Raw genomic sequence first — 26,883 nt, 5'->3', positions numbered from 1 at the left:
TCAACATGTTTGAAGTAAGCGACTCTTTTTTATGTGATATTTGTATTAAAGCACTCAACCACTCTCATGAAACTGATTTTATGCGACGCTTCTTATGCAAGAGAATACTTGTTTTAAACCAAAAAAATTTAAAATTATAATTTACACATAAATTCATGCATAAAATATAAAATTTATCCTTATTTCATTAATACGAGTGAACTAAAAAGGCACCGGTGGCATTAAGTCAAACCGGCTCACAAATAGTTGGGTTTAAGCTCAAATTGAACCTTGAAATAAGATTTGTTAAATATAATAAGTCAAACTCGAGATTTTCTAATATTGGCTTGATAGTTCGTGAACTGTTAACACAAATTTTTTTATAAAAAGATTATTTAATTATTCTTTACGCCTATTAAGTTGATTATTATTCAATGATATTAAATTTATCATAATATTTTATTTATTTATTTTGGAAAAACTCAATTAAAAATTTTGAGTTCGTATTCAGCCAAAACCGGAATATTCATAGTGTAAGTGGTAGTTTTCGAAGTATCTCCGATGACCAGGGGCAATCTCTGACATACATTTGTCGGCTTGCATGTTTTTTTCCCAGCGATGACACAGCATTCTCATTTTCCCACCGTCGCCCTCCCCAAAACGCTTTTTATGCCCTCTTTCTTTAAAAGCAATATTCTTACTGTGCCGGAGAAAGGAGAAGTGCATGTCCTGCAAGCTGTGACACTAGGGGGGGAAGAAAATGGCAGAAGGAAGAGGCTCCACTTTAGTTCATTTGCTTATCGTCGTTCTTTGCTTGGTCGCCTTTGGTTTTGCCGTTGCTGCTGAACGCCGTAGAAGCAAAGTGAGCTTATCCTGTTCTAGTCCTTTTACTAGACTGCTTTAACTACTTCAACTTTCCACTTAAAATTAGGGTTTTACTGGTTTTAGGATCTAACTCCGCTGGAGTTGCATTTGTATTTCTTTTATCTATTAGTTGGATATTTCCCTCATGCGGACTCGTAGCTTATATTTAGAGCCTGTGTTCTTAGATCTTCCTCATCTTTCTGATGTTTTTTTCTTAATTCCAACTTTCGCTTAAAGAGAAAAGAAAGTAGCCTTTATCTTTTAAGAATCTCCCTTTTTTTTAAAAAAAAACCAATTATAAGATCATAAACTCAGGAGAAGCAATGCTAGTTCGTTGATGCTTCAGCTCATGTGCCACTATCCCTGTTTCTTCCGGAGTTTTATATGCGCGTGAGCGCGATTATTACGGTTTCCAGTGCTATACTCATCATTTATCATTTATTTGAAGAAGGTTCAAGTTAGCAAAAGAAAATTTTATTCGATCAAACCTGTATGCTGGATTTTCTGAACGGTGTGTGCCACTGCAATTCGCTCACATTAAAGTTTAATTCTGTAGTTTACCGGTAAGGACCCTGTTACATGTTTTGCGGTCTAATATTCTTGAACACAAATCCTTTAGTTGAAAAATCCTTTATCATATTATCTGATTCCTTTTCTGGACAGCGGGAATTGTGTGATGGTAGTTTGGTTGCTCGCTTAATGGATCTACGGTTGTTGCAGTTTCTCCTTTGACTTATACCCATTCTATCCTAGTTCATCAATATCATCACCATCTATGCTGTGAATTATCCTGACTTGGACTTTTTGCAATGCAAGCATTGCAGTAATATGGTTGTACATGATACAGAGGCTGCACTTGTCCCTGCCGTTCTATTCCATCATGTTAAGTGGGAGAAAGTATCTATCTTTAATTTTAAGTCATTTTTTTTAATTGTTCATGGCCAAATGATCCCTGTTGTCTCTATCAAATGAAATTTCAAAAGAGTGGAAATGAAAAATATCGACTAGAAAAAAGAGGCAGAAACTGATCATGAGAGAGTGAGGGAGAAAAATCAACAGTTATAAAAATTCGTCCTGGAAAAATATTCTGTGTTGTCTTTATCGTGCTTAGACCAAATTTTCTTCCTCTGCTGCTGTCTCAGTTTTGCATAAATATAAATGGAGCGAAGGAGTAAAAGAGTCTAACATTCATGAAAAAAATAAAAAAAATGTGAAGGTCTTCATGGAAAGCCATTGTGTGTTGTCTTTATTGTGATTAAAACCAAAGTTTCTTCCTCTGTTGCTGTCTCAGTTTTGTATAGATGTAATCATGTTTAGTATTCTGTCTTAATGCCAGCTTCCAGCTTTCTACCTTAACATCTTTAAAATACTTTGTCCACAGACTGGTTGTCACTCTTAAAATACAGTACGTGACTGGTGTGATATTGGCACTTGGAGCTCTGTTAAATAGTTAATTTATTTTATGGTGTGATTGTCTTGCATGACTTTGTTGTTAGTGTGACTCTATGCTCCTGATTAAGTTTTTTTTTGAAGGATAATGTGATTTCTGACCATAGGATGCAAAACTCTATCCTTCTTCTCACTGTTCAAGATGAAGATAAAGTTTAAACATTGATACAAGTTGAGTTTCTTTGCCTAATTTTTTTATAAGATTTATAATCTTGTAAATTTAATAGAGATTTAAAGTGGGACATTTGTTTGATGTAAAGAGGGAGAAAGTAGGCTTCCTTTATTATTGTTCTTGCTATAGATGGGGGAAGATTGTTGTGATCAGACATGGAAGCTCACTTTTGGACACCGATTTATACTATTATCCTAGGAAGAGTACCATGAAAATGGTGGGGATACCATCACCATGAGACTTGGCATGCCAAACCTTATTTTGTATGTCTTGTGGGAATTCCATCACCAAGACACTTGGTGTGCTAAAACTTATTTTGTACGTCAGTCATGATTTCACTTTTGTGCATCTTTGTGCGACAGTTACCTACAACCATGATTTGAATCTGTGTATAAGTTTAATGTATTTGTAGGTTTCCACTTTTCTGATGTTCATTGTGAACTATACTGTGTGATCCATTTTCCTGGTGAAAGTTTTAAAATTTTTGACTCTTCAAAGATAACACAGAAGAAAATCATGAAATTTTAAAAAATGCACTGAGTGTAGCATTCATTATTTAATAACCATATCAGCACAGTATCTCAGTTTATTCATATTGTTACGATGTGTCTGGTCAATCTTATATATTTATCTTTTGGAGGATAAGTGGTGTCTAGCATGATGATTGCTTTGCTTTAGGCCTATTGAATCATATTTATCCAAAGTATAATGCATCTTCTGGCACTCAGTTATCGTGTACTAGTGAGAAGTTCTTGCAAAGTTATATATGGGTCTGCTGCTGTATAAAACTAAAAATTCATTAGAGTGTGAGGCAGCCAATTTTGTTCCAAGTTAAGGTAGAATTAAGATTACTATATGTAGCCTGAATTCTACAAGGTAAGGTTTATGGAACATAGCATCTCAGATGATCTTGCAAAAGCTCAGTGGTAGGGGAATCCATGTCACTCTCTGCTGAGTATTGTGGCAAGGGCCTCCTAATATTAGAAGTATTATTACTTATTTATTTATGAAATAGTCCTTTGGGTAAAGAAAAAAACGTCTTAGTGCTTTATGGACTTGTATAGTTGATTTGTACACTAACAGATCCTTGTCTTCACCTGCAGGGCCACATAATCGCATTTCCAAGAGACAATACTACCTATTGTGCATACAGCTCTGATGTTGCAACTGGTTACGGAGTTGGGTCTTTCTTGTTTCTTCTTTCGAGCCAGTCTTTGGTCATGGGATTCACGAAGTGCATGTGTTTCGGGAGACCTTTAGCTCCTGGAAGCAACCGAGCGTGGTCCATCATTTATTTTGCCTCATCATGGTGTGCCTGTCTGTCTCTGTCTCTATGTTTTTCTTTGACTACTGACACAGTCCTTGAGCAAGTTGATGATACTAAGATCGTTAACTCTGTTGTTCTTACATCAAGTTTTGTTTACTCATAACACCCTGTTCTTCCATCATGTTTACTACTGACCTGTTGGTTTGTTGGACAAAAATTGGCAGGCTAACTTTTTTAATTGCGGAGGCATGTGTCATTGGCGGTGCTGCAAAAAATGCCTATCATACCAAATATCGAAGTGCCATTTATGCTCAAAACGTATCTTGTGAAACTCTGCGGAAAGGAGTGTTCATTGCAGGAGCTGTGTTTGTGGTTTTCAACATGGTTCTCAACGTTTACTACTACATGTATTTCACCAAAGCTACGAATCAGCCGGCGTCACACAAACCTAACCGACCCAACTCCTCGGTTGGAATGACTGGCTATCCTTAGAAGCCAAAAAATGTGTCCTAATTCCTGATATATTCATGTTGGCCCATGAGACTGAAATACAATGTACACTGCAATTGTGTTTACTTACCAAAAAACCGTATAGAGTACTGGTACTATATGAGATGGGAAGTGGTCTCTTCCGAAGTCGCAATCCTGTCCTCGGAAGTCCAAGTGCAGGCCTTACAGGTATCATCTTTGAAATGTTGTTTATCACGCAGGACTGGGTTGGACGAGCGGCTTGATCGTTACGCTTTTTGTTGCATGATGCCTAAATTCGGAGTCGGGTGAAGAGTCTCCAATGACACGCGTTGTTAGTGGTGGTCAGAGGGGGAAGTGTTGATAACTTGATGGCCAAGTTTGCTGAAGCAAGATGTCGAAGGTATTGCACCTCGGGGAAACAAACTCACAATGTCTCGTTAATTTAAAACTCTTCCCACACATCACAAGCAATCAATCGGACAAAAAGTCACTCACTCGTGATCATTCTATTTCAGCTTTGTTCCAGCTGTTGCTTCTCTCTGTATCACCCCCCCTTTCTACCATGTTGTGGGAGAGGAAAATGATTTAGAACTTGAAGTGAATTTCTACTTCTGAGCCAATTTGAATTGAACAATTGCGGTGGTGGATTCTTTTGGGTTTAGCGAGACAAAGTTCCTGAATAATTTTAGGAATGCCCAATGTTTGCGGCATGTCTGTTTGTTGTGACACATTCTCGAGCTTTGTGTCGTTTTGGCTGCACTCATTTAGTGTCGGTGGGATCATGTTGTTGTTTTTTGTGAACTTACCAACTCGGTTAATATATGTATATATTTAAAGATGATTTCGACATTTTTTAAATGGTTGGCTGATTACGAATCAAATTGTTATTAATTATTAATGGTCCACTTAAACTATTGTGATCGATACATTAAAATTTGTTTGAATGGTTAGAACTTGTGAGGTAACTTTTAAGAAAATATCTTCTGCAGTTAAAAATTTAAAAGTTTAACCATTCTATTAATCTGGTTCATCGAGAACAAGAAACTCCAACCCTAAAGTCCTCCAAATGAAGTCATCAAGTAAAAATCAAATAAAAGTTAAGTCAGATCAATAAAAAACAATAGACACGAGAGGGAACGGCTGAGGCCTGAAACGTCTGCAGGTGGGTCAACATTCCATGTTACAGAAATAAATAAATTATGGTTACTGGGAAATTGTAACACTTGGTGAATAAAAGGAGAATGGTCGTCCCTGTGTGCACTTCAACCCGTCCGCTGCAATTCCTCCAGTACAAACATAAGGTGCAGGGCCCGCTTGGCTCAGTAGTTCAGTCACTCCCTGCAGATCTGTGCCGCACTTTGATTGCAGGGAGGTTTCAGATTTAATAAAAGTTGAAATATGCAAAAAAACAGAAGAAGAAAGGAACATCTAAAAACAAATACAAGTTTGGTTGGTCGCATTTAGTGCACGTTAATGAAAGAGATCCGAAACTTCTTCGGTTTTTCATCACAATGGCCACATGCAAAGACGAAAAAGACCAAGGAATAAGATCCATATAAGTGCACATCGTTAGTATCTACGCTTTGCATACCGAACCAGACTGGGTTTTACTACATTTCCCCTTTGATGGACAAAGGGATACCGATTACAGACCATAGATCATACTACAGGATGAAGAAATATATTGAAGGAAACAATAGAAACAAAAGAGCAGGACACTTAATGAGCGAAAGAGTGTCGACTGCGAAGGGCGAACACGGAGACGCGCATTGAAGTCAGAACGGAGTCAACTCGGCTGAGTCTCCGGTTCGGGCTCCGTGTTCAAGTCGAGTGATCCCAAAAGCCGAGTCTTCTTCGCTCTTGCCTCACCATCGCTCTCCAAACCCACAGCTTTTCGGGCTGCATCAGAAAGGACGCTGCCTTCCTGGGATCTTAAACCCATACCACCCTCAAAATCCTCCCACTCGAACGTCGGCCTCCACTTGGCATCCGTAACTCCCTTGTGACTCACCCCTGCGCGGGTCGTCTTTCCTTTTCCAAAATACCTGGCAGCGGCGTGTATTCGCCGCAGAATCGCGAAGAACTCCTCCACCTCGGCGTCCGTAGCCGTCCCGCCTCCGTCGATGCGGACCCTCGCTTTCCGCCCGTCCTCCTCACCTTTCGCAGGCCGTTTCCGACTTTCCGTCTCCATGTCACTTAATCTAAGAGCGCCAAAAGATAATTCCGATCCCCCTCCGCCTCTACACCCTCATAGATGGTAAAACCCCTGCGTCCTTTCTAAGCCTTAAAACCCATCAGCTTTGTCTCTGCGTCGAGTGAGCTCCTCTTTCCTTTGGCGTCGTCTATTAAAATCGGCTTAGGTTGGGCTAGGGGCGGGTTACGCCAGCAAGCCGCGCGTCACACTCGTCCCCTGATTCCGGGTTATGACGCAAGGATGATGACGTCATTCCATCGATGGGCCCACCACTGCTTCGACGTTGGTTCCAGTCTATTCAGACAAAGAAAAAGGGTGACCAAGGTTGGTCAATCTATATAATGGAAAATGTGAGTGCCTTCATAATTAATATGCGAGTCTATTTGGCCCATAAAGGAAAAAGAAAGAAGACTCGACCGGCCATGCCAGCGGATGTGCGTCGTGGACACGCACGGTAACCTAAACACCTTTTCTTTAAACGTGTGAGTACCATCTCAAATCTGAGGGCTGCAAGTGCCCTTGAAGGATCTCTCGTATAATCTGTAACCACGCTTGATCCAGTCAGAGAGACTAGTGGGTTCAATTTCACCCATAGAAATACGTTTTCAGCCAGATATTTGATAAAAATGAAACAGACAGATCTAATAATTTCAAAAAGCCATTCATCACAAAACCCACAGAAAAAAGCCACTTAACTCTGATCTGTCCACTGTCGCACCAGACAGTTTTCTTTTCGCTTTTACTTTTTATTATTTACTGTTATTATCCTGTGTCAGGATATAATTAAAAATTAAAAATTAAAGTATTTTCATCCTAAAATATATATGAATCATAAATACAACATCTTTGATGTATGAATTATAAATTCATTAAATATAAAATCTATAAATTGACTAAATATTTAAAAATAATACTCATTTGATGTAACCGATCAATGCATTAAAAATTAGCTTAATTTAAGATGACCAAAACGCCGAGGTCTCCGTCTTAGTGGAGCGGACCATACTTTCTTAGGAGGGGGACCTCCCAATTTCCTCTGAAAAAGCACGTTCGCCGATCAAAGACGAACAACCATGGATCACGAAGCTTCAAAAGGTCAAAGTTGCTGACCAAATTGGAATCTACTTTTTCTCTACAGGCGAGAGGAGAGTAATTGCAGCGAAATTATTGAATTTCTCACTAGGTATTGGCTTCCATGTGTTATACGAGGGTCGATTCGATTCTTCCCGTAGACAACGACTCCAAGACTACCGAAAGTCTCACATATTGGCACCGACTCAATGGCCGACCGCAAATTTCACCAAACACTTTCTTTTCATGGACCCCTCCTGTCGAAGTATTCTCTGATCCAAGAACTTCTGTTCGATTTCCTTCTTCACATTGGGTTTAAACCAGAAGCTGCAGCAGTCGTGTGTTCCAACATCCATGGCAGACACTTTTTCAGCTTTTGACTAGCTAGAATTAACGGAGATTGATCTTCCCGTCTTACCCGTCCATTATTATAAAGAACTTAGCTACCTCTTTTGTAGTCTTGAGTAGATAATATTCTTGGCCATTAACGTAAGTAATTGTCTCACTGTCATTGCAACTTACGTCGCAAATTCCTGGGTGTTTCTCTGAAGGAGGTGAGGGGTTTGCCAAGGCGCCACTGACACGTCGAAACAAAAGCTACTAGTACTGTTATTCCTTTTCTATTTTTTGTTGTTGGAAACGATGGCCGAACGTCTCCCGCCTCGGAGAAGAAGTGCTAGTGCCTTTCTTAGTCTGCCTCATCTTTAGAAACCCTGTTGCTTGACCCGAAATATTTACTGGTGGCTACCAATCTGGATGATCACCACATAAAATCATGTCGAATAGTCACCGGCGAACCGTCGTGTTGTTTGCCGGAGAAATGACTCATGACGACGTTGCAAATGGTTTAGCTCCAAGACAAAAGAGTAAACATGGGTTCGCCGGTGACATGTCTCGTGAGATCGCGTGTTGAGCCTTTAGCAACTTGTTTCGCTCCTTCGGACGTATTTCAGTTTTAGGTTGTTGTAGCTGTAGACAGGTGCGCTGCATACAAAAACACAGATGTTATCTACGAAACGAGGAGGCGACAACCAGTAAAAGAAAACCAGTTCCTCAGTTTCCATTTTCTAACTGTTATCTAACCAAAAGAAGATGCACTGCACCTAACTTTTAACATCGATAGGGGGCGTCTGTGTCATTGGATGACATGAGTGATGAGTAGGAACTGGGAATTAATTTAGGACCCATTACTCAGTCATCTTAATCTAAGGAGCCTTGGGCGAACGAGTTTAGAGTTGTTCATCCGTCGTACATACCATCGAATCAAACGGATGAAGATAATCAAAGAACAGACCATGTGAAAAAGAGAGATGCATTTAGAAAGACTATTTTTTGGTTTGTTTTTTTCGCTTCATCTTGACCAGGGTGAAATCTAACCCAATGACCAGCGTGTAACCACAGACACTGACATGAAAAACGACCGGTGACGTCTACTCTTTCGAATCAATAGTTGTTGAACTACTGGATCAAAGTGGAGCAGACATGGTAGGTGATTAGTGGCCTTTCATTGGAATGGACAGAGAGTGATCATAGGGACTTTATAGGATTGAACAGAGCGGCTTGCTGGTCCGATAATCGCTGCACACTGGAAGGGCACAGCACACCATTTCGCCACAAAGAGTTGTTTCATTTTCCTTGAACAAATGCTATCGAAGTGCTCACATGGGAGAATAGGAAGGATTGTCGCAGCTCCACTATGGTTTCATTAAAATTGAACTTTTGAAAGTTCAGCTTTGCATTTCGGTAAAGGTGATTCCGTATGAATTCATTTCCTATTTATTTATAACAATTTACACTGGTTCTATTAGAAACATCTTTGGAATTTGATAGAAATACTCTCAGAACTTGTGTTGCCACGCGTTAATTAGAAAAAAAATGCGAGGAACTTTGTTTCGATACGAGTATCTTGCAAAAATATCGCTGTAATGAAACATTTAAATGGTTCATTAAATTGATCTGCCAATTGAACTTTGTTCTTGAATGATATGGTAAATCTGAATGCTTCAGCTCGATTGTTCTTAATGCACAGCATCAGCCTGAAGATCACTCTCGCTAATTGGACAATAAACTCAGAGAGTAAAGGAAGTTCTATCTGCCGCTTCCATTTGTTCTCTTTAAGTTTGTTTGAAACAGGGCGTTGTGCGGGATTTGACTCGATTTGGTAAAATCCGGGTTGGGTGCCTCAAGTTTAAGGCAAAACTTAAGGTGATTAGGGGTAATCACAGGAATATAAGAGTGACAAGGCCACCTCTGACTCTGACCCAGCTCAAATACATGTACGTAGAGCCGACTTAAAGACGAGCTTCATTTTGGAAATGGATTCAATTTTCGAGGTAAAAATAAAAGACGATAACTTGTTTGTGGAGAAAATTGTGCGTCGACGACTTACTAGGCCGAATTAAAGAAATAAAAAATCTCCCGAGACGAACCTCGAGTTTCACGTTTTCCTGTATTTCTGTTCGACAGCGAGACAGAGACAGGCGTGACGCCTAAGGCAAACTGATAAACCACTCAGGAATCTTGTATGAGGTCACCAGCTTGTGTCAGTCCAGACGCTAGGCCTTTACGTCACTTATTTGACGGCATTGAAAGCATATGTTAAAATGACTTACGTACCCTCCCATGCGCCAAACCTTGGCCGTTTAGTCAAAATGATGCAGCTGCATCATTCACCGCGAAAGGTTGTAAAAATTACAAACCCTCAGCTTGAATTTTGTAATTTGTTGATTACGTACCTTTCACGGTGGCACTGGACCAGGTTTGTAGTTCAATCCGAACGTCAAGCCCCATTCCTCCCACTTGACCACAAATGCTGCGCTTGTTGTTTTTAACTTTCAAGTACTACTTGGTCCTACCGCTGCCGCAGCCCGCGTGAAGGGTATTCACCGGAAGAGTGACACCATTTACGTGACATCATCACACGGCAGTTTCGTCCTAGAATTTTTCTTGGCCAAGTTCGGTATATATATCAGACTTCTGCAATTGAACTTTCCCGTCCGGAATTCTCTCTCAACCTGCTGCAAAGTCGCATCCGTGTATTGCGCCATTTTTGCGTATCTTTGACGTCATGAAGAGAGAGAGCTCAAAGAGGCCTGCGCGGCACGAAGACGAAGCAGACGAAGAGGAAAAGATGGATCGGTTCTACGCGCTGCTGAGGCGTATCAGAGCTGCCAAAGATCGTCTGAGAGCCGACGAGTCCAGCGAATGCAAAAAGAAGAAACTGACTGAAGGGAAATCTCCTTGGGTGCCTTCCTTCGAATTGGAGGACTTCACACAGGAGATCGACCTAAAAAACCCCGTGATTTTTTGGAGTCCCTCGAAGAAGATCCAAAAGATAGAAAAAGATCAGAGTTTAGACCTTAACCTCTCCCTGTAACCCAAATTTATAGATACCCTATCACCGATTTCTTTTTTCCTTCCTAGTCTCTTCCTTTTATCTTTTCAGTTATCACTGTAAAACAAAGAAGATGAATGAATGATCGACCTGCTATTAAATCTTGTCGAACTGAGACGAAAGCCCTCCTGCATGCATGGCGATGGCGTTCGTTTGGATTGATATCATAGGAAGGACCGATTCGCTAGTACTGGGCACCCCAATCCCCAACGGGGTAGTCATTAAGAAGGAAACATAAGCTAATTTCCTCATACGCTATATATTTTTTTTTTTCAATCTGACGATTGAATTATTAGACTCATTAGTCATTACCGATGCTTACCAAGCCGTCGATTCCCCAAAACGATCTTTGAGTTTTACGCTATTGAGCCGTTAAATGGAAATTGCCATCCAGAAATTGCAATTCTAATCAAATTTTCTTTTCCCTCTGATGGAGTTAAAATTTTCGTTTACCAACTGCTGTCGTCCAAGTTAGGTTAGGGGTTGTTGTGTCGACTACAGAATAGATTTTCTGGACGGCAGTCACCACACTCTCAACTTCGTTCCTTGTGATTACGTGAGCACACATGACGTATAAGGTTTGACGTCATTAGTTAATCAGCTGCATTGACACCTTAATTTGACACTGCGGGTGGAGTAACTCGTCGCCCTCCTCTTATTTATTTTAGCTATTTTTGCTCAAGAAGATCAGAAAGAGACAGCGCAATCGGCTCTGATCGGCCGTCTTCATGGAAGAAGATAGCTCGAAGAAGTCTAAAACTGCAGTTCCTCCTGCCCCACCTGAGGATGCGGAAGATGGACTCACAGACGAAGAAAAAATGGAGGAGTTCTACGCGTTGCTTAGACGTGTTCGAGCTGCTAAACATCTTTGCAGAGACGACTCAGGCGACTTCAAACAGATGAAGCGATTGAAGGAAGAGAAGCCGATTGACATTAGTCCTTCCTTCCATTCGGAAGAGAAAACGATTTGCTCTCCTTCCTTCCAATCAGAACGATACAAGGAAGAGATTGCAACCCCAGACGCCGTGGTCGTCCTTGATCCTACCGGGACCTCAGACAAGGAAGAGGAAGCGAAACAGGAAATACCCAGCTTGGACCTCACTCTCTCTTTAAATGTAAATCCTTCATCTTCAAAACTAAAATAAAATTTTCATTTCCTGTTTGAATTGGTTCTTACGAAAGAAGTATACGAAATCTGGTATACTAATCGATCTTCAATCGTAATAGAGAAATAGAGCACAAGAGCAGTGCCCAGATAATTCGCATGTAATCAATGGCCTTACCGGAAAAAGTACAGTAGCACCACTCTACTGAACTGAAAGGACTATTTTAGTTACAAATTATTCTAAAGACATGAACATCTACACTTTCTTTTTTTGAAATTTCGTCGCCGGTGAATGAAGTGGCGGTCATTTGTTGAACAAACAGTTCTCATCTGAATTCTGAACAGCGACATGGAGGAATCCTCTGTTCTTCGATTCTTTTTGCTCTGGGCGTATTTTTAATCGGTCCTAACACAAATTGTCGTCGTGGAGAAAGTTGAAATCTGTTTAAACAGTTCTTACAATTGTTTCGCCACAGGTTTGTTGGGATAAATTTAATGTCAGGTTCATGGAACCGGAGTTGAGATGAAGAGATTTGTTTAACCAGAGCTGTTCTCTTAATTTTTGGGTAAGAATTATTGAGAATCTTTTGAAAGATCTGATCAGATGAGATGGGGTACCCTGTCTACTTCAAGTTCAACATGCAATCCATGTCTCTCCCTTCTTCAATACGTAAAGAGGATTCAATCATTTAACATTGTCACTCAGACGCAATAATTATGAGAAAAACCTGCTTCATTCAGGAACGCCGGACCCCTATTCCACTTCTCATATGGGGCCCTTTCACCGCTATGCTGCTCCTATCCTTGCCATCGTTTTAGCGTTAATTCCAATTTTCAAGTAGAGCACCGAATTTTTACCGCCAATTATGTATAACTACACACTAACAAATTGGAATGTGGCTGGTTTGGTTACTTGTGCTCATGACTATTTCGTATTTACTCTATTTACAAAGACGCCACCGCTTAAAAACAGTTTATTTTGAATCCATATTGATTAGAATGCCAAAAGATGACTGATACGTAACAGCAATAAGATTCGGTATGGTGACTGTTCCTCATTATTCGGTGTAGACAAGGCCATTCGGAACAACAGGAGGCGAAATTCTCTCAATTATTGGAAGTTCATGATGAGATTCTAATAAGACGAAAAAAGGTCTGTGAACCCTTATCCTCTTCAATATTTCCTTCCGAGTTTGAGGCGGTGTATTTGTACGACTCAGTGAAACAGCATCCTGGTAAACAGTAACGAGCCTGTCAAATTGACGTCGCGAACACTGACGGAAAGAAGAAATTCCAGGTGTAGAAAAGTTTCCACCTCAAGCAACTCGTTAGCAAACCATTTACTCTAATTGATCTTGTTAATTCTCTCATTAGTTAGTTCATAGTTACTTTTATTTACCTCAAACCTTAAAATGATCGATATATATATATATATATTAGAGTTTTAAATGTAAGTTGGAGTTAGATCCCAACTCAAACACATGCTCAAACTCGATTAAATTTTTTTGCCTCGAACTCGATTCCAATTTTAGGCTCTAGACTGAGCTCAAGTTTGAAGTATTCAGATAAGTTAAACTTGAAGATATGTCGATTCAGTTTGGCTCAGCTGAATGCCACCCCTACATACGGGTACAAAACTCTGTACCAAATACAGATTTAAAGAGAAAGTTCAGGGGGAAGGATACCCAGAGCAGAGGTCAAAAGGTCAAGTAGATCAACTATAAAACAAATTGGATGCTTTGATGGACCCACCTCCACCATTATTTCAATAATAGCTCCAACGAATTCAAGTGTGTGATGATAAAATAGTTGTTGGCGGTTCCTTTGAGCCGTTTGCGATGCCTAAAGAGGAATCGTTTGATTTTGGGCCATAGTGACCTCACCCATGGGCTACTCCCAATTTCAACGATACATGTGGATCTTGTGACGCTAGCTCATAGGGCGTCTTATTATTTTTACGCGATAAATATTAGAGTTAACTAATAAAAACTAGTCAATTTAGTTAATTTTTTTTGTTAGTTCCATTCCCTGTAAGATATGATTACTTGTTGAAGCTGTCGGCCTACTTTAAAAAAAACGTCAGACAGAAATTAGCTGAAGCATAAAATATAATTATTCACTTATTAAATTTAAAGAAAATGAAGAAAGACTGATTTTTTTGGCTCAGTGAAAATAAAGCTAGAAGCCTGAGAAATGGTAGATTCCCTCTTCTTTGGGTTGTCAGGCATAGAAGGGAGTATGAAGAAGAGAAGGGAACCCTTTCAATTGCTTACTGACCCATTGCCTTATTATGCAATGGCGTAGGGTCCGGGTTCCAGCCTTCCAGCCTTTCAGCTTCCAAAACCCACGAAAAAACAGAGAATCAGTGAAAGTGTCTTTTCCAGCTTCCTTCCTCTCGCTTTTGAATTTTGCTATTTCCGTGTGAGGACCAGTCTTCACGTCTTGCAGATTTTGGCTCGAACAACTCTTCCACTCAAAATTAAAGTTCCATACCATTTATATGTAAACTAGTCCAGATTAGTAACGTTCATCAGACCCCTCTTGGTGAAGCGACACGATCTTTACGTCCCTCGAGTTGATTAGATTTATCGAGCAACTTCCTTATTCACTGGAAGCCGACCAGCACCTGCTGCTGTCCAGCTTGTTTGGGTGGAAGGCGATCAGTGCCAGCCCCAACGGTGTTCTCCTGATGGTTCATTGCTCTGTCACGGTGAAATCCTACGCGCTCTCATGCTTGAGAATATATAATCTACCACCGATAGGAGCGACATGAGAAGAGCTCCATTGAAAAACTTAAAAACTGTTCTGATTCCTTTACTGCTTTCTGCACTTGTGTTATATAGTTACCAAAAATTAACCGGTTTCTACTGACAAGGGATCAATGATTGGGTATAGTTCATTAGGGGCATCGCTTACTCTTTTTTACTGACGGATCTTGGCTTTTTTTTTTTCTGTTTATTTGTCTCTTATCTGCCTTCTCTAACTCATCCCTTGGCACATTAGGATATTAATATGCTAGCTGTGCAGTTTTCTTCTCCGTACTGGTTAAATCTTATACCCAGTTCTTGTTGAGAGATCAAATATGCTAGAGGGAGACTGAAAGGATTACTTAAATCATATCAAGGCAAGCCAAACACACGGGGTTAATGTCTGGTGGGCACCTTGGAATCTCGCCACAGAAAGCAGCTTGATCCAAAAGAGCGATGTAAGAGATCGAACCAGACTCTTGATCAGCAACCGAGTTGGGATCCTCTCCTGGGTGATCGATTTTCTGCTTCTTTCCTGATTCTCTGCTTAAGTGCGTCGTTATGATGTGTAAATAATGATGAATATATAGTTAGCGGAGAATTTCCTGTATCGGTTAACGGTAATCATAGGAAAGAGATGGTCACATGAAGAAGAGGAGGCTTCGAGCAGCGTGAAAGAGTTTCGAAGGAAGAAGTGAGAATGAAGGTCAAATTGGTTCCCCGTCCAAATCACAACACGACAAATCTCCGTTTTAACCTTTTCCGCCGCATCCGACGTGGCACTTCCTACTTTGGTATCTGCTACCCTTTTCGTCTCTCTCAAACTTCAAACTCAGTGACCAGAAAACGAGACTCGTAAGTCGCAAACGGGAACGCTCGCCATGACGAGACACCCCCTCTTTTGTTCAGAAATTACGCGTTCATGCCACTCAGTGCTTGTGCTGCGTTTGACCACTGTTTGGTCAAAACCTGGCTTGACCACCCCCGTCAGAGGAACGAACAGATCTTGTAAAGATTTCCAGGTAAATGCCAGAGTCACCGACAATCCGGCCCAGGTGTGGACAACGGAAACGAAGCTGTTTTTAAACAATTCTTTTCTATAGGTAATTATGAGGTACGCCATGTTCAGCGACGAAGAACATGGGAACGTTAACGTACATCTCGGCTGCCCGGCCAGCGCCGTACGACCTCTTATCCATGGAGCTCAGATTCTCGATCAGTTTCGGACGCAGAGACTTTCAAAGGGGCTCGACGATTCTTACTAGATTTGGTCGACAAAACTAAGTGCGGATTTAGACTATTAGATGCTTACAAATCCGAAGCCGACGATTTCCGACTTTGAACCCACAAAACGCGGATGATTAAGTCCAATCCATTAGCTTTCTCTTCGTCTCAAACCCGATTCCGAGGAACATTTTTTGTTTCGGTTGGACAATTTGCTCGTTTAAACCTTTTAAAATATAAGAGTAAAACCAAAGTGTGCCAGCCATCGTATATTTTCCTTTCCACCGGAGCTGACAATGAAACCCTGTAGATTAAAAGCAAGCTAGATTATGTGGGCACGTTGTAGTCGTCGTAGGCTGAGGTACCGGAGCTTCTCTTATCATCTGCGCCCACAGATTTAACTAGCAGTAGCTGCTAGCAGAGCAGAGGAAAATGGAAGGAGTTTGTTTCTGTAGCAGACTAGCAGCAGATATTCATGTAGTTCAGAAGATTCAGAAGACAATGTAACAGTTGCTTTACTTAGATGTTAACAGTTGATCATACGTGGAGTCCAAATAGATATTTCCCAGTGTGACCCTAACGAAGATCTTAATGATATAAAATGACAGAAAAAAATCATCTGCTAATAATGGTAGGATGAAAGACAAATAATTAAAGATTGAAACGTCCCATACATAAAAAAAAAAAAACATTCCAGAGTTAACAGGGCCAGCGGCCTGCTGCCAGTATGCTGTAATTTGTAATTCGCTATCGTAAACCTTCTCAGTTCCCTCAGAGAGCCGGCGAGCATTCACACCAAAAAATATAAAAAAATCTGAAAACAGATCTCTGCAATCCGAAACTAAGTCACATCAAGTATCTCTCTCGTACCGTAATACCCACAAAGCAGAGTGCCGTGGATCAGACTCAACCAACAGTAGATGATAAGAAAGAAAAAACCAAAAAAGCTCAAGTATTTACCGTAGAAACAAACCTTCTGTAGCTATTATTTTTTTCGTTTGTACTCGACATGCACAAGAGTAAAAAAAATTCTGTATAGGCGAAGACAGGCTTTGTATCGAAACAGACAAGAATCTAAGTAAAATTACATTTCTTTCTCCTCTTCTTCTCTTTTCTTTCCTGCTTCTTCTCCCTGAAACTCAATTTGCTCGTAATGACCACTACAGATTACAAAGATTCTAGCAATACAAAGTCCGCCAAGATTGTCTACTGTACACATGCTCGTCCGTTGGAGCCGTTCATTCACAGAAGGCCCAAAAACCAAAATACCCCCGGTTTTCCCACTGAATCAAAACAAGAAAAGCGTCCTCCTCAAAACGGGGCGATCAAATACCTGTTGAGTGACGGAAAAACGTGGGTATTTAGGGAAACGAACGTTCGGAAGAGATTACCGGTTGTGGAGAGGATCGGGGCAGCTCGGGACTCTACGTTTGCTCTCATCAAAATCTCCATTTCCACTCGAATTGAAAGTCACCGTTGTCGTCGTGAACTCCTTCACCCATTCCTTTGTCGAAAGTAACCGAGCTGCCATAGCTGTGCTGCTGTGAGAGAAGGAGATGTGCACGATAAGGGTCACAGAGAGAAGAAGGAGAGACAGAAAGATACGCCTGTGGCCGGCCGACTGCATTGCCGAGAAGGAATCGATTCTAACTACATAACCGGGAAATAAGCCTTTCTCCGACAAACATGATGCACTGATACTGTTTTCGTGGCGATTGAAGATTAGACTGGGAGAAGAAGAAGTGGGTTCTCGTTGATCTTCTATAGACAGCGAGAGGGCCTGCAACTGGGGTAGAATTTGAGTTTCTGCACATAATAAGCAGAGAGAGGGAGAGAGAGAGAGAGTGATGACCAAGTACCTCCACGTGATGACAGACAAACGCAGCAGCCTGGCTGTCTTAGAGAAGAGGTGAATGAACGTTTCCCCACCGTTTCCCCTATAAATAACCATTATGCCACGAGAGGACCCGGAGTTTGGACTCTGAGGGTGCATCGAAATAATGTAGTCCTAACACCTGCCTGTAGTATTGCACACGTGGGTCCCATTTATCTCTAAGTAGGGCGATAACTTAAAACCATCGTGTCGATACTTGATTTGCAGACTAGACTGCAGCTACCTGTCCGCGTTGTTTCCTCCAACGACGTACATCGGCTTACGTACTTAGTACATACTCTTTTTAAAATATAATATTTTAATATTTAAAAAAAAATCATTTTCAAATATAATGCCTTAAATATGAAGATGTAGATATCATAATATGATTATATCTTTATAATTCAAAGCTAACGAGGTAAAATTATATATTATTAGATTTTCTAATAAAAATATAATATTTATAGATAATCTTATCCGAATAATATATATTTTATAAAAAAGGAAAAACCCCTTCTAGAAAGAAAGGGAAGGGTCATCCTCCCCTACTCCCAAAGCTTTACTCCCTTCAAATGGCAATAATAAAGGGGAGAGTTAGCCTACCCTTTCTTTTGTGGATGTAGGGGACTATGAAAAGTTTGAAAAGTGCCCCCCCTACAAAAGATGGAGGAGGGAAACTTGTGGATCTCTATTGGGTTTATTTTTATTTTTTATTTTTTAAAAATAATATAATTGTAATAATTAATAATTAATTAATTTATAAAATTTTAAAATGTAATTGAAAATATATATCCTTTTCAACATTCATCAACCTGCCGTTTCATTTCATCGCCGGCTTTTATGAGAATGAGATGTGGCTTCCGGGTGCTTGTAACTCACCCAACTCGGTCAGCTGCCCAGAGTCCTATTCCTGTCGAGCTTGCTTGGATCTTCGGCGGGGATACCAATAATGGAAACTGGTGGCATGGCGGTAGTTTTGGGGAAGGACGGAGGGCAGAAGGGTTAGAGAGACAGGGACCAACATCGTTATCGAACATCGAGAACATACGAATACTAATCATATACATTGGCAGCGTTGTTTGGAAGCTGGTTCTTGTTTTTTTTTTTTTTTTCTTTTACTTCCGTTTCAGCTTTTCCTATAAGGGGCTTCTCAGTTTTCGTCCCCGATGCGGAAAAAGTTGGTTTTGGAACTGTCCATGGGGACGACCCAGAGAGACAATATAGACCAACCTTTTCGATCTTCTCGGCTTTTGCACTGTTTTCGCTTAATTTCTTTGTCCGTAGCATTCGTTGCTTTGCTGGCGAAGAGGGTTCAATCCAGTTATCCTGTAGTTTTGTTCTTACGCTTTGGGTGAGCGTGCAGTGAAGCGACACAAATGGTGAAGAGGTAAATGTACTCTGATACGCTGATCGTCCTCCTTCACTCTTTCTGTTCATCTGGACAACAAACAAATCAAATCGCTCAAATCTCTCAGACTGTAATTGTTCTTTTTCTGTTCCTAATCTCTCTGAACCCCTTTCAAACATGAACGAGTTTTTATTTATTTATTTATTTTTTGTTCTAGGGAGAAAAAGTATGCAAATCGATGAAAACAAACGAGTCCCTGGGGGGTGAAAGTGAGAGGTACATCATTGGCTTTTTTAAAAAATGGATTGCAAGACATGTTGATCAGTCCGGGCTCTGGACAACCCTTTTTCTCCAGTCTTTACAAAACCCCGAAGCCTATCTTACATTGGGAATGCCTCATCTACCTTTCAGTCACGGAAAGGGGCCGGTCGTAGAAGAAGAAGCAAAAACTTTTTATGAGAGGAGTTTTTCGAATCATGCACGCAAGGAGAATCGACTTCATATGGAAAAACCTGACTTGGGAGTTCGGGAAGTACCGACTAAGAAAATGCATCGAATATCCACGGGTCTCCTACTGGGATTGCAGAGACGGAAAGCCATGGACATGACCCTTCCGCCTCCAGCTTTGGATGTTCTGATATGTGACAAATATTCAAAGTGACCTGACGTGCTAGACGTCTCACCTTCGTTTGCAAAAAGATACTTTGCCCTAGGAATTATTTACCTGGAAAGTCAAGTGAAACATGCATTCTTATTTTCGACATGAGTAGGCAATTCTGTGAAAAAAATACAAGAATCAGTACCTTGCTTTTCGAAGTGCATGTTGTAGCTGGTTTAAAGCTTTGAAATCCCACAGGATCAAACTCTGGTACTGTTGTCATCCAACCCACTAGAGATCGATTCCGATTACGAAACCTTTTTGAGTTTTTGGTAAGAAGCGTCGCCCCTAGAAAAATGAATAAATATTTTTTGGATTTATTAGATGGGAAAAATTTATATATACGAGGGAAAGCATTGGAAAGAACCTGTAAACTCTCCAGTAACAAGTGAGAGCCCACTCTGGGATTGAAACAACTCAGAGACGAAGAAATTGAATCCATCCTGGACTATAATTAAACTCACAAGACAGAGAGACATTACCAGAATCAAGATAGAACTAGATGCTTTACTCTAGGATGATACAATGGCGAGAGTACCATTCCTAATTCTTGGGAAATATACCTCGGCGATCCACTTGTGGCTGTGGAACCTGAAAAGGTCTACCGTCAGGTGAAACACAAATTTGTACTAAAAAAATGGGCTGAGTTGTGTGATCAAGGCTTGAATGAACAAATTAGCCATTTGGTATTTGATGGGCTGCTGGACGTCCCGAACCAGAAACAGATTCGTGTTTACCCACTCAAACTCTGACCTTTCTGACCTTATTAAAATGGTAATTCATGTGACACACTCATTGCCGACAAAAAAGAGCAAATGGACTATTATTTAAACTGATAGTAGACACTACTAGTATTTAGATTAGAATCTTAACATTTCTTTAATCACTTAAAAAACGAACAAGAAGAATATGTGACTGTGGATCTGTGGTACACCATTTTTCAACCTCTCTCTTCTCTCTCAAACTTCAGATTTAGACTGAATCTTCGGGAGAGGGGATCTAATCAGAGTCTAAGACCCTGGTAGTTGAAAAGTCATCGACCTTTTGCAATTTTTAATCCGTTAATGATATCATCTCGGCATTGATAAATGAGTACCCATCGTCTTTATCTTGTTCATCTCGAAACGAAAAAAAAAAAAAAAAAATGAACTCCCTAGTGGGGTTGCGTCTGGCTGACAGCAGAGAGCCTCATCAATGGGTGTTTTTTTATTGAAAATTCTATCAAACGCAGAGATTCCGTTCACTCCAGTAGATATTTCCATATTTGTCGCCGTCGTCAATCGTCCGGTTTCTTGAATTTTCTAAGGGGTCTACATGTTGCCAAATTTTAGGCCTGAAAGTGAAATGTTTGCAGATGACAAAACCCTCTGACCGGAAGAGGAAGGAAGATGGCTTAAATTAATCAACCCACTCCAAAGAAGATAAATGCGTGCGAATGCTTCCAAGCTGTTGGTGGTGTTTGTTAAACGAAGCAGACGAAGGGAACAAAAGACGGAAAGGGATAAAGCATGGAAAGAAGAAGCTACCAGAACGTGCCAAAACTGATCGTTATTTCGTGGGACGGCTCCATTTGTCTATGTGGCATCTACTTCAATAAACTGACCGTGACTCGCATAGAAACTACTGGTTGTTTAAACGACCGATCCCCCCTTTCTTTCCCCGGTTTTCTCGTACTTAAAAAAAACTATTTAAAATTACTTAAAGAAACCTCTCCTTTGACCGATTTCCATGAAGTTTCACTCCGTTGTCTACCCAAGTTCCCTTAGAGCATGTGGCTTTAACAGCACATGGGACGGAGAGAGACTCGGTACGTGATCACGTACCCATGTTCATGCTTAAGAGTATGATTTGTTATTCAAAAGATGTGTGTCTTCTGCTCTCGAAAGTGCAACTACAGCCTACATGAAATGTTAGCTGAGAGTTTAAACTCCGCAGTATAATTAGGCTGTTAATTGCACAAGAAAATAAATACAAAACCCTAAACAAAAAGAAGGCTTATCTAGAAGACATTAAAAGAAGCCGATGGGTGCCCGCCGACGGTGATCGTGGGGAGCGACTTTGATCGACTGATTGCTAACAATCCCCACTCGCAGACTTCAAATGTCTAATCAATTCATTTTTTTCCGGAATAAACTAAGCGAGTGATGCAAAGCTCTCAATTATTAAAGTGACAGCCATATCCATCCGTCCCTTCAGTTTTTATAATAGCCCTCTCGTATTAATCCAATTCGGGACCTCAAGTTGGAAGGAAGAATATCAATTCAGGATTTGTATGATGAGAGTCTAGAAGAAAACTCCAAGTGCTAATTAAAAGAAATAAACAAATGGACCTGACGGAATTAGATTTGCGAATTGGTGCCTAGACCCAGTAAAATGGGGAAAAGATGGTCACACCACAGTACAGAGATGAAGACGATGAAACAATCATCAGTGGTCCCCGATGAAAAGTTAAAGAGGCCAATCATATCGGGATCCTAGAGGGGCTCACCCATTCTTACTGTACACAGATTCTGTGCATTCATTCCAACTGGGAACATTACACTCCCCCTGGGACAAATTTGCCATTTCTGAGGTCAAAACTCGCTCAATTGGACAGGTGAATAACGTTAACATGATTTATATAATAACAATGTGGAGAAAGAGTATTGGTGTGAATCTGTAGCATCTTTCTTCTATTCGCTATATATTTATATAATATCTGATTTATACAAGGAAGCAAAAAGACAAAAAGAAGAAAAAACAGAAACGAGCTTATTGTGATGGCTAGAAAACGAATCCCGCGCACCGCCAAAACTGCTTTCTCGCTTGAAGGACGCCAAAATTACGCCGGTAAATCAAGTCCCAGCTCCACCTTGCATGATTCGACGACTGGGCCGTTCATCTTCTCATCATCACTTCTTGCAGGGTAGGAGGGATGGGCGCGACTCCCGTGCTGAGCTTCGAAACCGAGGGTCAGCTCCAGCTCCACCTCGCCATCCTCGCCCACCGCCGGATCCGCTAGCCGGCTCACCAACGATGCCTCCACAGTCTCCACCGAGAACATGCTGTCAGTTTCCCTGCTCTCACCATTAGGTTCGGACTGCTGGCTCAGCGACGAGTCGTGGCTAGCGGCTCGCTCAAAGCCGCCGTTCGGGTAGCACCGGCGCCACCTCAGGTTGCAGACGGCCGCAGACTCGGGGTTCTCTGCTTCGGCTGCCGAGTCGAGCTTGGTCTTGGGCTTAGCCGGCGATCTCTTGAACCGGTTGCGCGTCTTGACTTTGTGCAGTTCCTGCCCCGCGGGGTTGTTTTCCTTGGAAACATGCCTTATGTCGTAGGCTTTGAGCGGAGGCGTGGGGGCAACAGCCGCCTCGGAGGGTATTTGCATGATCGGCGCGCCTTTGAGAACGGCCTCAACCGCAGACTGGCAGAGTTGCCAGCTGCCGGACCAGAGCAGCCCGACGGAACCGTAAATGGGATTTACGATCCTCCCGCAAGCCTCGTACAGGAGAGACCTGAAAATTGCTGAAAACCGAACTCCTTGTCAGTGAATGAATAAATCAATCAACCAATTACGAATCGGTAGATTCGAACAGAGACAAAAAGTAGAACCAGAGACCAGGACAATCAAACACGAGCAAAGCATGCAAATTACCTGGACGGAGATGTTCTGGACCGGCATTGATAAGGTTCATCAGTCCAGCGCGACCGTAGAATTTGGCGAGGAAGACGGTGGCGTTGGCTTGAGATTCAGGATTCTTGATCCATTGCAAGCAAGGTCTGATGCTGCAGTTTTCGCTGCATCCTTTGCGAAGGACTCGGCATCCGTTGCAACTCATCCGCATGGTGGGAAGCCCGAAGAGTGGCGCTTCGATGACTTCTCCGAGTCTATCGCACGCTACGAGGGAAGGGAAGGGAAGGGAAGGGAAGGGAAACAAAGGAGAGGAGATAAAAAGGAGTAGAGTGGAGTGGCGAAAAGAAGGGGCGGCTGTATTTTGTAGAGACTTGTGAGTGACGAACAGCGAATAGGAGAAGGTGGGTACATTTAAGTAGTAAGAAGCGAAGAAGAGAGAAAGCCGCGGGTTTGTAAGTTGGCCAGTGGTTTCCAATGTAGCGGTAGAGTTGGAAACCCGGTTTTATCATTTCGGAAAGCCTTGGGCTGCTGCCCACCACCCTATTTGCCCCTTCCCAGAGAACCTCGTCTCTCTTTACTTTGCCCAAATCGCTTGCTAAATTACCCTTTTAACCTCCTACAAAAATTCTTGTCTCCTTTCTCTCTTACAGAGAGAACCCTTCCGACCACATTGGATGGGCCGTCACCCAAATCCTTTGTGACATCTCTTCCTGCTGAATGAATCCTAGATATCTGTCTCGCCGATCATGAATGGTAGGTGTCATTTAGTCCCGGTTCGCTAGTCATATCAGACTTTAGTCCCCCTACGTAGTTTTCAATTCATTATGAGTCTATGACCTTTTCTCACCGAAGCAGAATCATTATCCATGACCTGGATGCGTTCAATTCAAAGCTCATCACTTGTGAATCCACTTACTTGATTGTTGGATGTACCTCTAGTGTAACACTTTCTTAGGAAACGTTATATTTAAGAGCGGTGACGGGAAAAAAACGTAAAGATGCCTCCCGGTGGTGCCCCTTTCCAAGCGGGAGAGAATCCTTAGGGTGACGGAGGGCAAAGTGGTCATGCAAGTGGGAAACGAAGGGGGCATAAAGGTCAAAGTGGTAAAGCAGATACCGTCGAGAGGCGCATGCAAGTGGGTCCAAAACCGTGAAAGCTGGGAAAGAGGCGCGTGTCAACCACGTTCACGTCTCAGACTGCGGGCGGATCGCCACATATCCTGGAAAGCACTCCCGGTTTTCTGGAATTCGTACAATACCACTTTTCCTCCGTCCGTAGAAAACCGCCCTACCCCGTTTCCAGTTTTGTTGCTCGACTGTGGGCGCCCGACGAGACTCGGTTAGCGGTTTTGCTCTCTAATGCTTATCTCTAAGGACTTTCCCTTTCTAAACCAACCCACCCTTTAAAGTATTTATTATTTTTTTTTTAATCTCTAGCTTCCCCCGGCCCCGTTCGCCGTATTGGGACCGCCTTTTTTTCTTTTTTCTTTTTATAATTTCTCGTGACAATCTCCGATGAGGGAATTTGGGCGACTGCGACCTGGGACGGGGTTGGGTTCGTATTTATTTGAGGTCATTGACTTTCGCTTTCCATGCTTTTTTATATTTTTCGGACAGGTATACCCGCAATTGTACTCCTTCTCCGTGTGGACTGAGGAGGGTATTTAGGCCATCTCGCCCGAACGAGGATAGCGCCACGAAATTGGTGAGCGGGACAACCGAATCAGTTGTGGTTCGGTGACGAGCCCAGGAGATGGAATTGCGAAGCTGCCGTTTGTAGGGAAGCGTCTGGGAAAACGCCACCTTCCCATGTGATACGGACATGGGTTGAAACGTGGCGAGTGGTTGGTGCGAAGTTTTGGTGGGGCCTCTGATATATTGTTGGAGCCTTTGGATGAATCCGTCACTTCTCCCTAGGTTTCTCCAGCCTCAAAAAATCAGAGCTGATTTGTTCCAACGCGGACGATGTTGAAAGAAGTGGATCTGACGGCCACTACATGGTTAAGGAATCTTGTTTGTCCCAATTGTGGGCCTTACTATTTTCGATTTCCTGAACGTGAACCACGCTTGCCTTTTTTTATCGTGTAAAAGAAAAAGAGCCTTGTAATTGGCACCAGCCCCATGGACCCTTTGGTTCGGTCATTTTCGGAAACTAACTAGCCATTGGTTCGTTTCTTCATTGAATGCATAATAAAGCAGTGTTAGGCTGGGTTAGTCTTTAAAGCGTCTCTCTGGAAAAAGTTCTCCCAATGACAATGGCAGAGTAAAGTTTTTTTTCCCGGTTCATCGGGAGAGTAGGAAGGTGGAAGTCTAGGAACCGGAGAGCCTCGTAAAGCGCTTCTCTCTCGCGAGAAAGATAGCCTCGCGGTGCCGGATCACGTTTCTCAACTTTTCCCGGAAACGGAATTGCTGCGTAGTAGTTTAGGAAGCAATTGTTTCGGGCGGATGACGGAATCAGGATTCGGAATAGAGCTGTCGGCCGGTCGGCCCTTCTTAGATCTCAATCTAACTACGCGTTCCGGCGAGTTCGTGGTGTCATCGAAGTTGGTCTGGTCAAAGATTGGGCGAATCAGATATCCCTAATGTTAACACTTCACCTTATAACTGCTTCCATTTCTTCCCAATCCCGCGTAATTTCGTTTAGATAATCCTGAACCTAATCAATTACTTAACAAAACGTGAATAGAGCTGTCGGATCCGACAGTAAATAGTTTCTGAAACCTGGAAAAGGAAGAATACGGATTAAGTGTCCTGGAAAGCGTTGCCACTATGAACGCCGTCTCAGGCCTCCCGTCGTTTACATCTCTGCATTCTGTCTAAATCGAACGGCAAGAACGATTGTCTCATGAGATGGTAGTCCCTTGCGATTCTCTCGCCGCCACAATCTCGATCTTTGCATTTTGCAGTTTGCAGTTTGCAGTTTGCGATCCTCAAAAATTGGAGAATCTGCACAGTCGAGCCCGACAAGAACCGGCTGTCATCCGCAATCCTTGCATACGTCCCGTATCCTGACTCCAACCTAATCAATGCGATCGCAGAATTTGCCATCAGGCCAGCCATGCTCCAGATTTACCAGTTCACTGCGACCGCTAACCTCACCCTCCTAACCTAGTTGTTTTCTTCTGTAGCTCATACCTGATCTGTAATTGTTCTCTCTAAATCGATTCTTAACGTAGTTGTCCTTATAAATTTGGAAATTCACCCATCGGACCTGTACAACTTCTCTTGTCTTACCTGCACGGCCGCACAACTTCTTGGCGGCTGGCCTCTCGAACGTAGACACTGCACGGAACGACGGAAAGTTTTTGAAGTTTTGAAGTTTAAAACTTTAATCGGACGCAACTTGGACAGAGAAGAGTAAACCAGGTTATGTCGTCGGTCATTCAAGGTAGTTTCAGAGATTGAGAGTCTCGAGGACCTTCCACATGACAGAGGCCAGAAGGGCTACCTTTTGCAT

At 41.9% G+C, this 26,883-nt stretch overlaps 4 protein-coding genes and 1 long non-coding RNA gene across 5 annotated transcripts; 2 read left to right on the top strand and 3 right to left on the bottom strand.

Moving 5' to 3' along the window:
• The first annotated feature begins 635 nt into the window (after window positions 1-635).
• Window positions 636-4,341, top strand: LOC137937752 (uncharacterized). The gene is made up of 3 exons (XM_068782907.1): window positions 636-841; window positions 3,568-3,773; window positions 3,956-4,341. Exons 1-3 carry the CDS (start codon window positions 740-742, stop codon window positions 4,221-4,223), a joined length of 576 nt encoding a protein of 191 aa, XP_068639008.1. The 5' UTR covers window positions 636-739; the 3' UTR covers window positions 4,224-4,341.
• A 1,647-nt stretch (window positions 4,342-5,988) lies between these two features.
• Window positions 5,989-6,393, bottom strand: LOC137937497 (protein NEGATIVE REGULATOR OF RESISTANCE-like). Its single transcript, XM_068782554.1, has one exon. It carries the CDS (start codon window positions 6,391-6,393, stop codon window positions 5,989-5,991), a length of 405 nt encoding a protein of 134 aa, XP_068638655.1.
• Window positions 6,394-10,534: 4,141 nt separating this feature from the next.
• Window positions 10,535-10,843, top strand: LOC137937496 (protein NIM1-INTERACTING 1-like). The gene has a single exon (XM_068782553.1). The coding sequence runs from the start codon at window positions 10,535-10,537 to the stop codon at window positions 10,841-10,843; it is 309 nt and encodes a 102-aa protein (XP_068638654.1).
• Window positions 10,844-16,899: 6,056 nt separating this feature from the next.
• LOC137937693 (uncharacterized) lies at window positions 16,900-17,791 on the bottom strand. Its single transcript, XR_011109636.1, has 2 exons — window positions 17,329-17,791; window positions 16,900-17,220 (listed from the first exon to the last, which is right to left on the bottom strand). It is a non-coding gene; the product is annotated as an uncharacterized lncRNA (long non-coding RNA).
• Window positions 17,792-22,404: 4,613 nt separating this feature from the next.
• LOC137936759 (LOB domain-containing protein 41-like) lies at window positions 22,405-23,810 on the bottom strand. Its single transcript, XM_068781625.1, has 2 exons — window positions 23,448-23,810; window positions 22,405-23,317 (listed from the first exon to the last, which is right to left on the bottom strand). The coding sequence occupies exons 1-2, from the start codon at window positions 23,635-23,637 to the stop codon at window positions 22,638-22,640; spliced, it is 870 nt and encodes a 289-aa protein (XP_068637726.1). The 5' UTR covers window positions 23,638-23,810; the 3' UTR covers window positions 22,405-22,637.
• Between the last annotated feature and the right edge of the window lie 3,073 nt (window positions 23,811-26,883).

Source organism: Aristolochia californica, unplaced genomic scaffold, assembly GCF_029961685.1.
Source record: "Aristolochia californica isolate CCGP_79_NKW_82.1479 unplaced genomic scaffold, dmAriCali1.0.hap1 SCAF_7, whole genome shotgun sequence".
Taxonomy (NCBI): Eukaryota; Viridiplantae; Streptophyta; class Magnoliopsida; order Piperales; family Aristolochiaceae; genus Aristolochia; species Aristolochia californica.
The sequence above is the reverse complement of the archived record's forward strand: the minus strand, read 5'-3'. Positions and strand labels throughout refer to the sequence as shown.